This window comes from Phyllobates terribilis, unplaced genomic scaffold (assembly GCF_046119375.1).
Source record: "Phyllobates terribilis strain yellow unplaced genomic scaffold, ASM4611937v1 Scaffold_168__1_contigs__length_4147262, whole genome shotgun sequence".
Taxonomy (NCBI): Eukaryota; Metazoa; Chordata; class Amphibia; order Anura; family Dendrobatidae; genus Phyllobates; species Phyllobates terribilis.
In genome coordinates this window covers 3,908,898-3,924,662 of record NW_027362928.1, presented here as the reverse complement: position 1 = coordinate 3,924,662, position 15,765 = coordinate 3,908,898, and the positions used below count along the sequence as shown (strand labels likewise).

At 48.4% G+C, this 15,765-nt stretch overlaps 1 protein-coding gene across 1 annotated transcript; it reads left to right on the top strand.

The window, feature by feature from the left end:
- Positions 1-1,774: 1,774 nt before the first annotated feature.
- LOC141207949 (microtubule-associated serine/threonine-protein kinase 3-like) lies at positions 1,775-3,487 on the top strand. The gene is made up of 6 exons (XM_073664515.1): positions 1,775-1,801; positions 2,300-2,465; positions 2,572-2,670; positions 2,913-3,035; positions 3,180-3,289; positions 3,392-3,487. Exons 1-6 carry the CDS (start codon positions 1,775-1,777, stop codon positions 3,485-3,487), a joined length of 621 nt encoding a protein of 206 aa, XP_073520616.1.
- Positions 3,488-15,765: the final 12,278 nt, after the last annotated feature.

The following is a 15,765-nucleotide window of genomic DNA, read 5'->3' as shown; positions in this document are numbered from 1 at the left end:
TTTGATTGGCTTTGGGGGCCATCATACTGAGTGGGCAGTGGTGGAGACCATTATATTGTCTGAGGGGCTATGGGGGCCATTATATTAAGTAGGGGGGGCTGTGGGCGCCATTATACTGAGTAGGGGGCTGTGACTGGCCTCATACTGAGTGGGGACATTATAGACAGGTGCTACATTATATCTGTAAGGTGAAACTGAATTAAGATTTCACTGTGGGGATATCTAACTCAGTCTGTGGGTGGGGGCATTTTTGGGAGCATCATATGCTAAAATGGCTATAAAAGGTGTATTGCTGTTGAGAACATCGATTGACTTCAATAAGGGTTTTTTTTGAAGGGGCGTGCAGTTAGAACTTTTGCTATGGGGCCCTGAGATTTCTCTGTACGCCACAGTCTGTGTGATCTCCCTGTAAGTCCGCACTGAGCATGTCAGTATCTCCAGCTATAGACGAGATGTGACATCACTTTATGTTATTAGTTACATGGAGGACATTTCTCCATCGATTCAGACTAATATTATGTGCACTATACATTATATCTGTTTATATTCTCTCCTATCCCAATGTCTCTGCTCACTTCCCATTATACATCATGGTGATCTGCTGTATAAACCACTCACCGGTCACATTTCCTTTTTATTCTATAGGTGGTGACTGTGAGACCCTCCTAAGCACCAGGGGTCCTCTATCTGTCCCCTTGGCCCGCTTATACTTTGGAGAAGCGGTTCTTGCTGTGGAATACCTCCATAGCTACGGTGTGGTGCACAGAGACCTGAAGCCGGATAAGTAAGTGCCCCTCGTAGTATAATAAAGGGGGGAAGTTATCATTTATCATACGGTCTGTGAGGCTAAAACCATCTTCTCTTCCACAGCCTCCTGATTACATCTGCTGGACACATAAAAGTTACCGATTTTGGGATTTCAAAAGTTGGTGTCATGATACCAAAAACCAACACCTACAAGGAATTAGCGGAGGACATCACCAGGGAGTTCCTGGACCGTGAGGTGGGTAACACTTACAGGAATTTAGCTTGTTCTTTACAAATCTCCAAGGACCAAAGCAAAGAAAGACCTTAAATATAACTTTTAATAGATACATTTAAAAGCACCCATATCAATATATAAAGACAAAATCCATAAAATGTGGCGGCAGCAGTATTCTCCGATCGGGGTGTATTTATCTCCCGCGTCTGTCCACTGACTCATTGTGGCTATCTCCTAATATGATCCCCTGATGAACCCCAAATTAGGAGGGGGAGAAACGTGTTGGGACAATTTACAGATAAGTCCTCTGGTTACTGCTGACTAAAATGCTTTTTTGGCAACTTTTTTTGTAATTCGCACACTGGATAATGCTCTGTCCCAACATTTGGACGTGTCCTGTGTAGATCAGTCCTGATTATAGATTAGCCAGGGGGATTTTGAGGTTGTCTATATATACCGTCTGTCCTAGACTATTATCTTCATGCTCAATGTCATTATATAGGTGACTTGTTACTACTTTGGACATATTTATGTTCCTATGTTTACCGTTAATTGAGCACACGTGCTTTTATAATATTGTTCTTGTTGCCCGTAATTGCCAGCACTAATGTACTTTATGTATCTATAATAGGCTTCTGAATGATGGTTTATATATCATACTGAATTGTGTATAGATTGGTGCATTTGATATCCTATCTGTACTAGTGGAACTACATTATATCAGCTTCCCTGTTTCCATATAATTGATACATTGAATATTGCCTTTTTTTCATTCAGCATGTTAGCAGCGACATGACTGTCTGCCTTTCATCATTATCTGTATATGTGTATGTCTGTCTAGGGGTGGATAGCGTCACGGAGGGAGTGCCGATGTGGAGGGGGGCGCCAAACCGATTAGCTAGGGTGTCAACCTCCACTGGCATGCGGGATCTCAGCCCATTTGGGATCTCTAGGGCAAGCCTGCATGTCAATTATCCTACGTTTATCCCACTACCCATATATTGTACATTTTATGCATTTTGTCTTCATATATTGATATGGGTGCTTTTAAATGTAGCTATTAAAGATTATATTTTAAGGGGTTTTCTTTGTTTTGCTTTGGTATTTGGTTAACTAATATACCCCATCTGTTCACCTTGCCTTTGGCATATGTTTTTTTTTCTTTACAAATCTCATCACACTATTGTGTCTTCTCTACATTCTTCATTTCTAGAGAACGTTTCCATTGATATTTTATCTTTTGTCATTGTGTTTTTATGGCGAGAACGTGTTATAATAACCATTTTATCATTTTCATCTCTATCTTCTGTTTTCCAGTTATGTGGCACCCCATATTACATCGCCCCAGAGGTCATCCTGAAAGAAGGCTATGGAAGACCTGTTGACTGGTGGTCAATGGGGATAATCCTACATAAATTTCTCACGGGATCTGTACCATTTGATGGAGATTCTGTAGCTGAGCTTTATGACAGGATTGTCATTGGTAAGTGGAATGATCCGACCATTGCTTTGATCAGTTACATTGGTTTAGGTGTTTACTTTGCTTTACCTTACAGTCCAGTAAAGAGATTTTATTTTCTGTATAACAGGTGACATAATTTGGGATTGTAATTCCGCTCCTACTCCCAATGCACAGAACCTGATTACTGAGCTGCTCAGAACAAATCCTGCAGATAGACTTGGGACAGGTAAGAGATATAATACTATTCATATTAGTATTAATATTCACCTATCACACTTATCACTCATGTCCTTGAGGATCAACACTTCTCTATCAGATTGTCCATTTCTAGTTCTCCACACTATGACTTTCAGTCTTCTTCCTTCATGTTGACTCAGTTATGTCATTAATTCAGATTAAGTTAAACTGTTCAGATGTGAAGCAATCTCTGACAATGTCCACATCACTTTTGTTTTGTTCTTTTTCCAGGAGGATCACTTGAGATCAAGAGTCATCCATTCCTGAGTGACTTAGATTTTAACAACCTTCTAAGTCAGAAGCCAGAGTACATTCCTCAGCTTGCCTCAGATGTGGACAACAGCTTATTTATCGGTAAGTAGAAGAAGACATCATCTAGACTAAGCGGCTGTTTGTCTTGTCTTCCATAAAATGTAATAATCAGTACCCACTAATATTGTGATAAATGACGCCTGTTTTATACTAACAACCTCTAATAATACTTCATTACTTTTGTAGATCACTCTGAAATAGACCATTCGGTCTCAGAGGATGAGGAGGGTACAAGTGTGAACAATGAGAACCTTGACTTCCAAAATTTTACATCTTCTTCTGAAAGGCTTTCTAAAGTAAGTACCGTATGTACGCAATAAATCCAAAATATGTGAAACAAAAAAGACCTCTAAAAGTAAAAAAAAAGTATTTCATATCTTGTTTTTGTCCATGTTTAGCTCTGTACCATCACTACCAGAAAGATGAATGATGAGGACCAGAAGTCTCCTCCAGAGTGTACGCCAGCAACCAATACAAATATCTCAGAAATGTGAGTAGATTATGGGGTCATTAATGGGAGTTCCAGGCTGATATATATGCACAACACATAATATAGGACATAAATACCATAATATCAAATTCAGCCTCAATGATTAGCGGTCATTGTGCTTTTGGCTTCAGAAACCGTTGGTGATAATAGCCCATAATTGCAGCCATTCACACGTATTAGAGCTGCCCATACTGTAGGAGAGATGTAGTATTACATGCCAGCCATTATTGCTAGTTGTTTTTCGCTCTGATCCATAGAAGGTAGATTGGAGCATAAAACCTTCCTCACTATGACAGTCATATGTCCTATTAGGCCCTCTAGTCGGTGTTCTTCTAGTGAGACCACCCCTTTTATTCTGCATTGACTTGTGATTTACATGTTTTTCTTAAATCATAGAATGGGAGAGTTGGAAGTTACCTCCTGGGTCTTCTGGTCCGACCCCCTGATTCTTCCTGACAGGCAGAAAGAATCGCTTTCTGAATCTGATAGCGACAATGCTATAAACAGCTTGCCCTCCTCGTCCCCATCATCAGGTATGTATGTACAGCATCAAAAGGTGAATGTTGACTTCAAGGCTCAAATATTTGTTTTTTCTGTATTAGGTCTCCTATGTTGTCCAGGTTTCATGGATCCCAATTATGTTTTCCATGGGCCCATACTGTATTTCTATTTCCTTAATTTTATCCAGGAATTGTTTTCATGGATTCTGTAAAATACGTTTTAGCATCCAGGAACTCACTTCAATATAAGAAGACATTGTCTCCTATAGTAGAATATCGCTCATTAGTGATGCACCACGTGGCGGTACACAGGGCGCTTACTGCTCCATATCAGTGATACATCTAATGCCCCTCAGATTAGGTCATGAACGGTATATAGGACTTATTCTGCCCTATAATAATGTAATGCCAGATTATCAGGACTATAGGGGACAGGACTAGAACAATTCTTCTATATACAGTACACAAAGCAGATCCTATAAGAATATTTCTTTACTGAGTTTTTTTACTTTCTCATCAGAATTTACAACTGAAGAGGAAAGAAAATCTGAAATGAATCTGAGTATAGACCAACAAAACTCAGAAAATGGGAAAAAGGGGAAAAAGAGACGAGGTAAGTGTGAGAATCATCTCCATGTTGTGTGATGTTAGTGATGAGAATAAGTCATGGGGAGCAGATGTCATCTGTCAGTGATGGGATTGTCACATGTATGATGGCTGACAATGACCCCGGACATCTGTGTGAATAAGATTCCTCTGCTGTCCGGCCGGCCACACTGACCGCACAGTAGCATCATGTAATATGGAGTCCCATCACTTACATTGTATTTATTTCTCTTCTCTTAGGTTCCATCTTCCGCCGGATCTTATCATCCTGCCGGCGTGGACTATCCAGGGCAGCTCGTGCATTTGCATGCTGTCGCTGTTGCCCAAGTGTCATCTAAAAGACGGAAAAGCTCCGCATCTAGCGGAGTACAGCCGATCCACCATCACTGCTGGACCTGTAAAGAAGGACCTTCACCATCTACCTGTGGCCTTCTAACTGTAACATCTCTACCCGGACTTGTTTCGGTAATGCCTCTGTCACCAGGCTCCGCTGTATCCAAACTGCTCGCCTGACTTGGCTTTTTTTACTGATCACCTGGTATCTGATCCGGATTTCTTACTGACTATGATTTTGTCTACTGATTCTGTCCCTGATTTTGTTCATCCCTTATCCTTCTACCCTATCCCTAATAAAAAAAAAAAACAACTCCTATATTTATTGAGATTTTCTTATATCTATCAAACTTCACTCTGCATTCTGCTAAGCGATAAAAAATACATATTAACACTTCTGCTTTTAAAAGAATTTTAATTATATATATATATATATATATATATATATATATATATATATATATATATATATATATATATATATATATAGATCAGGGCTGGAATGGGATGAAAAATGAAAAAGCACGCCTGTCACACAAACCCCACCAGCCCACATACCACATCACCGCCCCCCTCATCCCATTGAGGCACAATGAAAAGTTCAGCACATTTTGCTTTCTTGTTCATGCCCCTCACCACTCCATTATAGGGGATGTTTATTAAGCCACGTGTGAATGGAGCTGCAGTGCGAATGATCGACTACCGCTCCATTCACCCAGAGCTCTTCAGATCCCTGGTTCTCGGAAACAGTGGGGGTTCCGGCTGTTGGACTCCCAGCAATCAGAAAATTATTCCATATCCCAATGATAGAGGACAATTTCCAACCTTCAGATAACCCCTTTAAACAAGTTGTTCAGGATTAATTTTTATTTAACCATAGGATTGTAGACATAGAAAATAATAAACCCATCAGTACTGACCCTCCCCAAAGCCAATGCCACCTCTTCTTCAGCAGAACAGGAGAAGTGGTACTGTGCAATGTATATATACAGAATAATACAGATACTGAGAATTACACCCAGTATACAGGACAAGAGAAGTGGTACTGTGCAGTGTATATATACAGAATAATAGAGATACTGAGAATGACACCCAGTATACAGGACAAGAGAAGTGGCACTGTGCAGTGTATATATACAGAATAATACAGATACTGAGAATTACACCCAGTATACAGGACAAGAGAAGTGGTACTGTGCAGAGTATATATACAGAATAATACAGATAGTGAGAATTACACCCAGTATACAGGACAAGAGAAGTGGCACTGTGCAGTGTATATATACAGAATAATACAGATACTGAGAATTACACCCAGTATACAGGACAAGAGAAGTAGTACTGTGCAGAGTATATATACAGAATAATACAGATAGTGAGAATTACACCCAGTATACAGGACAAGAGAAGTGGCACTGTGCAGTGTATATATACAGAATAATACAGATACTGAGAATTACACCCAGTGTAATATACAGAATAATACAGATACTGAGAATTACACCCAGTATACAGGACAAGAGAAGTGGTACTGTGCAGCGTATATATACACAGAATAATACAGATACTGAGAATGACACCCAGTATACAGGACAAGAGAAGTGGTACTGTGCAGTGTATATATACAGAATAATACAGATACTGAGAATTACATCCACTATACAGGACAAGAGAAGTGGTACTGTGCAGTGTATATATACAGAATAATACAGATACTGAGAATTACATCCACTATACAGGACAAGAGAAGTGGTACTGTGCAGTGTATATATACAGAATAATACAGATACTGAGAATGACACCCAGTATAATATACAGAATAATACAGATTGTAATCCAGCGCTAGTCATCATACTGGGGGTTACTCGCTTCGCTGCGTCAATCAATGCACACGTGCAATGTCTTAACATTTTTCTCACAATGTTGCAGTTTATTACATCATAAGCCACAGTTCACCAGGTCCAACTCCGTGGCACGCCGACACACATATCTACAACATTCATGAGACAAGTGGCACACAGGCCCACTTGCTCCAGGTTACAGCCTACGGCAAGGTAATAAATTATCAATGACCATAACACAGTCCATGTAACAAAGTGTACTACCTTTGCCGGTTTAGTTGCTGCAGTCCATTTTAATCCGCCACCACTGTGGCTTTGTGGCTTCCCAGGTAGGGGTCTCCAGCCGTCGTTCCCTCAAAGGCCACTGACATCCACACAGGATCCAGGCTCTGCCTTTCAGGACTCTTCCTCAATAATCCGCCACCACTGTGGCTTTGCGGCTTCCCAGGTAGGGGTCTCCAGCCGTCGTTCCCTCAAAGGCCACTGACATCCACACAGGATCCAGGCTCGACCTTTCAGGTACCAGGCTTCACTCCAAAGCCGCTGCCTTCCAAGGCCACTAGCATCCGCACATTATCCAGTCTTTGCCTTTCAGGCTGCCAGGCTTCACTCGGCCTCACTAGGCCTCTCACAAACGGTGTCCCACACACACGGAGCACAGGCCTCACGCCTCACACCGAACACACCTGTCTCCAATTACCGGGGTTTATATATCCTGTGCACACATACACCCATACTGACAGGACCTTGCTGATGTCACAGTCATGTGATCAGTCAGCTGTGTGTATAGGTCCTGTGTGCTGTCCCAGTCATGTGTACAGACCTTTACTGTGCATACAGGACCTGTGTGATGTCACAGTCATGTGACCAGTCAGTTAAAGGGGAAGGTACATGGTCAGGTAAAACACATCCTGGACCATTTACAGTAATGCTAGCAAGCTGCTGCATTACAAGATACTGAGAATTACACCCAGTATACAGGACAAGAGAAGTGGTACTGTGCAGTGTATATATATAGAATAATACAGATACTGAGAATGACACCCAGTATACAGGACAAGAGAAGTGGCACTGTGCAGTGTATATATACAGAATAATACAGATACTGAGAATTACACCCAGTATACAGGACAAGAGAAGTAGTACTGTGCAGAGTATATATACAGAATAATACAGATACTGAGAATGACACCCAGTATACAGGACAAGAGAAGTGGCACTGTGCAGTGTATATATACAGAATAATACAGATACTGAGAATGACACCCAGTATACAGGACAAGAGAAGTGGCACTGTGCAGTGTATATATACAGAATAATACAGATACTGAGAATTACACCCAGTATACAGGACAAGAGAAGTAGTACTGTGCAGAGTATATATACAGAATAATACAGATACTGAGAATGACACCCAGTATACAGGACAAGAGAAGTGGTACTGTGCAGTGTATATATGCAGAATAATACAGATACTGAGAATTACACCCAGCATACAGGACAAGAGAAGTAGTACTGTGCAGAGTATATATACAGAATAATACAGATACTGAGAATGACACCCAGTATACAGGACAAGAGAAGTGGCACTGTGCAGTGTATATGACGCGCCCCCTGGGACATATTCCTTTTTGAGGGGAATACCCGGCACCGGATCAGATGGGGGGTTGTAGTCTCCGAGCGGCTGTGACCCGGCCCGTGCCCAGGGCGTCAAACTCAGTGTTATGTGGCAGTCCTACAGATGTTATTAAGAGTTCTTTTGTGTCGACTACGCCACCCGTTGTGATGCGGTCACTGTGGCCGCCGCTGCAGCAGGGTCCGCTGAGGCTGATGGTGGGTGCGCAGCTTGGTGGGATAACCCCCAACGGGAGGGGTATAGCCTCAGGGGGGACAGGTGCAGAGGATGGGGGTTGTGGTGGTGCAGTGCAGACGGCAATTAAGACAGAGTCGGGTTGTGCAGTTAAGGGTGTTTACTTACTGCAGATGTTGTACTGGTCACTCCAGCTTTGAGTGACCACCCGAGCCGTGCTGCGTCCACCAGGTCCTGGATCCAGCCAACCCCCAAACAAGTCCGGAGCGTGGCCCTGAGCTCTCCTTCTGTCCCGTTCTCTGGCCGTCCCCACCAGTGATCCACCTAGGTCCAGCTCCCTCGGGCCCTCTGTTGGGACACCCTTGGCCTTGGGTTCCCTGACCCTTCATGTGGTATGCCTTCGGGGTGGATGTGGTGGGTGACCGTGGCAGACGCTGCCCACGGCCTCCGGTCTCTGGCTAGGGTGTGTTTTCTGCCCCCACCAGTTTGGGATCCGGTACCCTGTGCCGACTCTTCACCCGGGGATTTAATTTGGGTTCTTGGAGTCCTCTTTTCTGTTTCCCCCTCTGGGTCTCTCTTCTCCTCTCTCACTCTGGGTCTCTCTTCTCCTCTGCTCGCTGACTTGTTCTCTGCATCTGACCCTGATCTTAGTTGGTGCCCACCTTATATATCCCTCTATGTGTGAGCTCAGGTGACCAGCACCCAATGAGCTCCTATCACTACCCAGACTGCACCCCCTATCTGCCCCTACACTACATGGGATGTTCCAACCCCCTCCCACTCCAGCCAAGGACAGACTCGGTCGTACCTGCACATTTCTAAGTGGGAGTACCGTTGGTCTGCCCTCCGGAAATGGGATGTGTGTAGTGCATGCAGCCTACCGAGCTCAGTCCCACTCTCCATCCTTGCCCGGGAGTGGAATATCACACCTCTGGGTTGAGGTCCAATACCCCTGTAGCAGCCGAATCCTCAGGGTGCTACATTCCCCCCTGGTAAATCACAGCACGTCCTCGGGCTGTAAAGACAAAACACCATACATGCAATTTTTTTTTTTTTTTTTTCAATATCAACATAATAAAACATATAAAACTTTTTAAATATATGCAGCATAAAACTTTTCATAAAAATAACTTTCTCGTCGCTTCTGGCTCCTCCTCCGGTCACTGTGCAACGTGTGACCAGGTAAAACGCGACAGTCTCTGGAACACGTGGCTTTCCTATAAAACCAGTAGGGGGCGCTTTAGGAAGCGCAACTATATACAGGGGAAGTTGGCCGCTCTCAGTCCTCGGCCAGGTAAAGGGAAGGGAATGGCTGCTCACAGTCCTCAGCCTGGTATGGATACGGGATAACGGGTAAACAGTTCACTCATGCTGGTCCCAACGGGGACTATATATGTAGCAACAGTTTCTTTGGTACCCGGTCGGGTAACTATTTACAGCACCTGCTCTGCCGCACTCAACGGCGTCTTCCTCCTGCTCTTTGCTTGTAGCTGGTAGTAGCTTCAGACCCGTCCGGGTCCTCTTGCTCCTCCTCCTCGCACCGCAACTCCTCCTCCGTCAGGCGGTGTACGTGGAGGGCGTAAGGTCCTTTGGCACACTTGTGCCGGGTGAAGGTGACCTCGTCTCCGATGTAGAGGTCACGACCTCTGTGACCCTCCGGCAGATGGGATTCAACGTCTCTGCGTGTTACAAAAACGTCACCGAAGGTGTTGCGGTCTCGGATGAAGCCCCACCCATGCTGCTGGTTGAACTTGATCACTGTCCCGATGGTGCGGGGACAATGCGCTGCACGGGGGTCCCTCCTGGTCCGGCTCTTCTGCTCGGCGCTCCGTACTTGGGCCTGTTGCTCTCGGACCCGCCTCTCTTCCCGCTCTCTTGCGAACTCCGCGAGCTGCTGACGGCAGCACTCAGCGCGCTCTGCCGCAGCTGCCCGGGTTTCTCCGGTGAACCCCATTAGATCTTCTCCCGTGGGGTCCCACGCAAATTGGGCTTCTTCCAGAGGAGGCGAGACCCGTGCCACGGGCTTCGGAGCCGGAATCAGGGGCTCACACAAGGGCCTTTGTCTCTGCTGCCGCTCCAGCTCATGGAATTCTTCGGGCCAGATGAAGGGCCGCCCGTCCGGCCATGTGAGCTGGCTGAACAAGTCCTCCCCCAGATGTGGCACCCTTGGTTTCGCGGGCGCGGGCGCGGTGTTGGCGACGCCCGGGTTGCCCAGGCCTTGCGGCCAGGCCTGGGGCATCTGGAAGGTGAAGGGCACCGTTAACACGGCGGCGCCCTGGGCTACCTGGCCTTGCGACCAGGCCGGAGGCTCCGCGGAGGTAGGGGGCGCTGTTGGTGATGCGGCGCCCGGGGGTACTAGGCCTTGCGACCAGGCCGGAGGCTCTTCCTGCTTTGTCACGCTCCGGGTCGAGGCGTGTGACGTCACAGGGGTCGCTGCGGCGGCTTCCGGTCGGGGCCTAGTCCATAGCGGTGACATGGCGGCTACGGGCACAGCAGGGGGACTTTCGGGCTCTGCGACGGGGAGCTGGGGCAGGTGGGCGGTTTCCCGGCTTGGGGTATAGGCGTCCCCTTTACCTGCCTCCTTGCGTCCGGCTCCCTTCTCGGCGCCGTCTCCGGCCTTGGGTCCTCCCGCGCCATCCTCAGAGGCGGTCTGTTTCCTCTTCCAGGGTAGCGTGCTCCGTTGACTGGTTTGCTGGGCCATCTCTCGGCTCCACTCCGCCAATATCTCGCGCTGTACCCGGGCCATCCTCCGTGCGAGGCCCTCCAGGGCAGTCTGTGCACACTCCCGGTCTCGGGGGAGCTGTGCGAGGACCTCCACTAGGCCTAGTGGGGTCGTGGTGTCTAGCAGGCTCCTGACCAACGGGTCGGTGCTGCTCTGCTCTTCTTCCAGCAGGCTCCTGGCCAGCGGGCCGGTGCTGCTCTGCTCTCCTTTCTCGGTCTCTAGCAGACTCCTGGCCAGCGGGCCGGTGCTGTTCTGCTTTCTCTCCATCTCCGGGTAAGCTCCTCCGCTACTCCTCGTTAGACTTCTTGTCTCCGGGTGCGCTCGCTCCAGACTGCTCCAGGCGGCACCCATCTTTGCTCTTTTCTTTCGTCTCCTCCCACTTCGAGGGCCGTCCCGGGGCAACTCGGTGACTGTCAGCTCCAGGGGCAGTCCTTCCACGCTGACAGACACCTCCAGCATCACAGTCTCTGTTGGTGGGGGCGGTTTCCACTTTTGGCGCCATTTTCTGTCCTGGCCCACGATGGGAGGCGGCCTCCTGCCCTCCTTTGGCACGCCCATAATGGCGTCCGCTGCTCTTCCAAGGCGGGAAATCTTCGGATTTGGCGGGAAGCGTCGCCCAGTGGCGGGAAACTCTGCAGATGGCGGGAACAAGCTGGAAATGGCGGACAATCGGCGGGAAACGACTGGTGATGGAGTCCGATGGCGTGGACCCTCCGGAACCGGCGGGAGACTTCTTTCTGAGGTAAACTTGCACTTTTCTTCAGGCACGCAGTACCCGGGTGTTGCGGGCACGTGATCCTGCCGACTACGCCAAAGTTGACGCGCCCCCTGGGACATATTCCTTTTTGAGGGGAATACCCGGCACCGGATCAGATGGGGGGTTGTAGTCTCCGAGCGGCTGTGACCCGGCCCGTGCCCAGGGCGTCAAACTCAGTGTTATGTGGCAGTCCTACAGATGTTATTAAGAGTTCTTTTGTGTCGACTACGCCACCCGTTGTGATGCGGTCACTGTGGCCGCCGCTGCAGCAGGGTCCGCTGAGGCTGATGGTGGGTGCGCAGCTTGGTGGGATAACCCCCAACGGGAGGGGTATAGCCTCAGGGGGGACAGGTGCAGAGGATGGGGGTTGTGGTGGTGCAGTGCAGACGGCAATTAAGACAGAGTCGGGTTGTGCAGTTAAGGGTGTTTACTTACTGCAGATGTTGTACTGGTCACTCCAGCTTTGAGTGACCACCCGAGCCGTGCTGCGTCCACCAGGTCCTGGATCCAGCCAACCCCCAAACAAGTCCGGAGCGTGGCCCTGAGCTCTCCTTCTGTCCCGTTCTCTGGCCGTCCCCACCAGTGATCCACCTAGGTCCAGCTCCCTCGGGCCCTCTGTTGGGACACCCTTGGCCTTGGGTTCCCTGACCCTTCATGTGGTATGCCTTCGGGGTGGATGTGGTGGGTGACCGTGGCAGACGCTGCCCACGGCCTCCGGTCTCTGGCTAGGGTGTGTTTTCTGCCCCCACCAGTTTGGGATCCGGTACCCTGTGCCGACTCTTCACCCGGGGATTTAATTTGGGTTCTTGGAGTCCTCTTTTCTGTTTCCCCCTCTGGGTCTCTCTTCTCCTCTCTCACTCTGGGTCTCTCTTCTCCTCTGCTCGCTGACTTGTTCTCTGCATCTGACCCTGATCTTAGTTGGTGCCCACCTTATATATCCCTCTATGTGTGAGCTCAGGTGACCAGCACCCAATGAGCTCCTATCACTACCCAGACTGCACCCCCTATCTGCCCCTACACTACATGGGATGTTCCAACCCCCTCCCACTCCAGCCAAGGACAGACTCGGTCGTACCTGCACATTTCTAAGTGGGAGTACCGTTGGTCTGCCCTCCGGAAATGGGATGTGTGTAGTGCATGCAGCCTACCGAGCTCAGTCCCACTCTCCATCCTTGCCCGGGAGTGGAATATCACACCTCTGGGTTGAGGTGCAATACCCCTGTAGCAGCCGAATCCTCAGGGTGCTACATATATATACAGAATAATACAGATACTGAGAATGACACCCAGTATACAGGACAGGAGAAGTAGTACTGTGCAGAGTATATATACAGAATAATACAGATACTGAGAATTACACCCAGTATACAGGACAGGAGAAGTGGTACTGTGCAGTGTATATATACAGAATAATACAGATACTGAGAATGACACCCAGTATACAGGACAGGAGAAGTGGTACTGTGCAGTGTATATATACAGAATAATACAGATACTGAGAATGACACCCAGTATACAGGACAGGAGAAGTGGTACTGTGCAGTGTATATATACAGAATAATACAGATACTGAGAATTACACCCAGTATACAGGACAGGAGAAGTGGTACTGTGCAGTGTATATATACAGAATAATACAGATACTGAGAATTACACCCAGTATACAGGACAATAGAAGTAGTATTATGCAGAGTATATATACAGAATAATACAGATACTGAGAATGACACCCAGTATAATATACAGAATAATACAGATACTGAGAATTACACCCAGTATACAGGACAAGAGAAGTGGTACTGTGCAGTGTATATATACAGAATAATACAGATACTGAGAATTACATCCACTATACAGGACAAGAGAAGTGGTACTGTGCAGTGTATATCTATATATATAATCGTCTTATCCCGTCTGTCTGTCTGTCTGTCTGTCTGTGTGTCTGTCGGTGTGTCTGTCTGTCCAGGAAATCCCGCGTCGCTCATTGGTCCGGCAGCGGCCAATCAGCGCCGGGGGATTTCTAAAAAAAGATGGCGGCCGTTAGCGGCTCATCTGCGGGACGGAGCTGAGCGGCGATGCAGCCGGGAGATGAGTGCCGCGAGGCGCTCATCTCCCGGCCGGCAACAGCAGAAGGAACCCGACCGCCGGACCCATCTGCGGGAAGGAGATGCATCCGGGAGATGAGCGGCGCGAGGCGCTCATCTCCCGGCCGGTAGCAGCGGAAGGACCGCCGGCGCCGCTGACCTCCATGCGGAAGGGAGGAACGGGGACCAGCGCTGCGGGTCGGGATACTTCTGCTGCGAGCGCCCGCGATGTCCCGGGTTCTCGCAGCGTAAGTAGCCGCACAGGCAGCGCCGCTCCCCGGTCCTCACCAAGACGATTCGATGATTGGTCGGGGTCTTCGGACCCGACCAATCACTGATCTTAGCGCAAAACTTAAACACCGCTCTGCTGATTGGTCGCCGACGCTGCCCGCGACCAATCACCGATTTGGGCGCCAAATTTAAATATCGTCCGCGACCAATCACCACAGCGGTGTTTAAATGTGGAGCCAAGATCGGTGATTGGTCGCGGCCGATATTTAAATTTGGCGCCCAAATCGGTGATTGGTCGCGGCCGATATTTAAATTTGGCGCCCAAATCGGTGATTGGTCGCGGTCAGCGTCCGCGACCAATCAGCACAATAGTGTTTAACTTTGGCGCCAAGATCAGTCATTGGTCGCGGGCCAAGACAGCGACCAATCAGCGATTTGTGCGGCAATTTTAAATAGCGTCCGCGACCAATTGGATGTCAGCGCCGCTGCTTGTGCGGATACTTCCGCTACAAGAACCCGGGACATGAGCGGGCGCTCGCAGCAGAAGTATCCAGATTTGCAGCGCCGCTCCCCGGTCCTCCCTTCACACCCTAGCCACTGATGTCCCCACTGTATCCGCATGGTGTTACAAAGGTCCGGAAATTTGTGTTAAAAATCGCTGATTGGTCGCTGGCGCTGCCCGCGACCAATCACCTATTTGGGCGCCAAATTTAAATATCGGCCGCGACCAATCAGCACAGCGGTGTTTAAATGTGGAGCCAAGATCGGTGATTGGTCGTGGCCGATATTTAAATTTGGCGCCCAAATCGGTGATTGGTCGCGGGCAGTGCCAGCGACCAATCAGCGATTTTTAACACAAATGTCCGGACCTTTGTAACACCATGCGGATACTGTGGGGACATCAGCGGCTAGGGTGTGAAGGGAGTACCGGGGAGCGGCGCTGCGGGTCGGGATACTTCTTCTGCCAGCGCCCGCTCATGTCCCGGGTTATCGGAGCGGAACTATCCGCACAGGCAGTGCCGCTGACATCCATGCGGCTATGGTGTGAAGGGAGGACGGGGGAGCGGCGCTGACATCCAATTGGTCGCGGACGCTATTTAAAAGTGCCGCACAAATCGGTGATTGGTTGCGGTCTTGTCCCACGACCAATCACGGATCTTGCCGCAAAAGTTAAACACTACGGTGCTGATTGGTCGCGGATGCTGCCCGCGACCAATCACCGATTTGGGCGCCACATTCAAATATCGGCCGCGACAAATCACCGATCTTGGCTCCACACCGCTGTGCGGATTGGTCGCGGACGCTATTTAAATGTGGCGCCAAAATCGGTGATTGGTCGTGCCCAGCGTCGGCGACCAATCAGCACAGCGGTGTTTAAATATGGAGCCAAGATCGGTG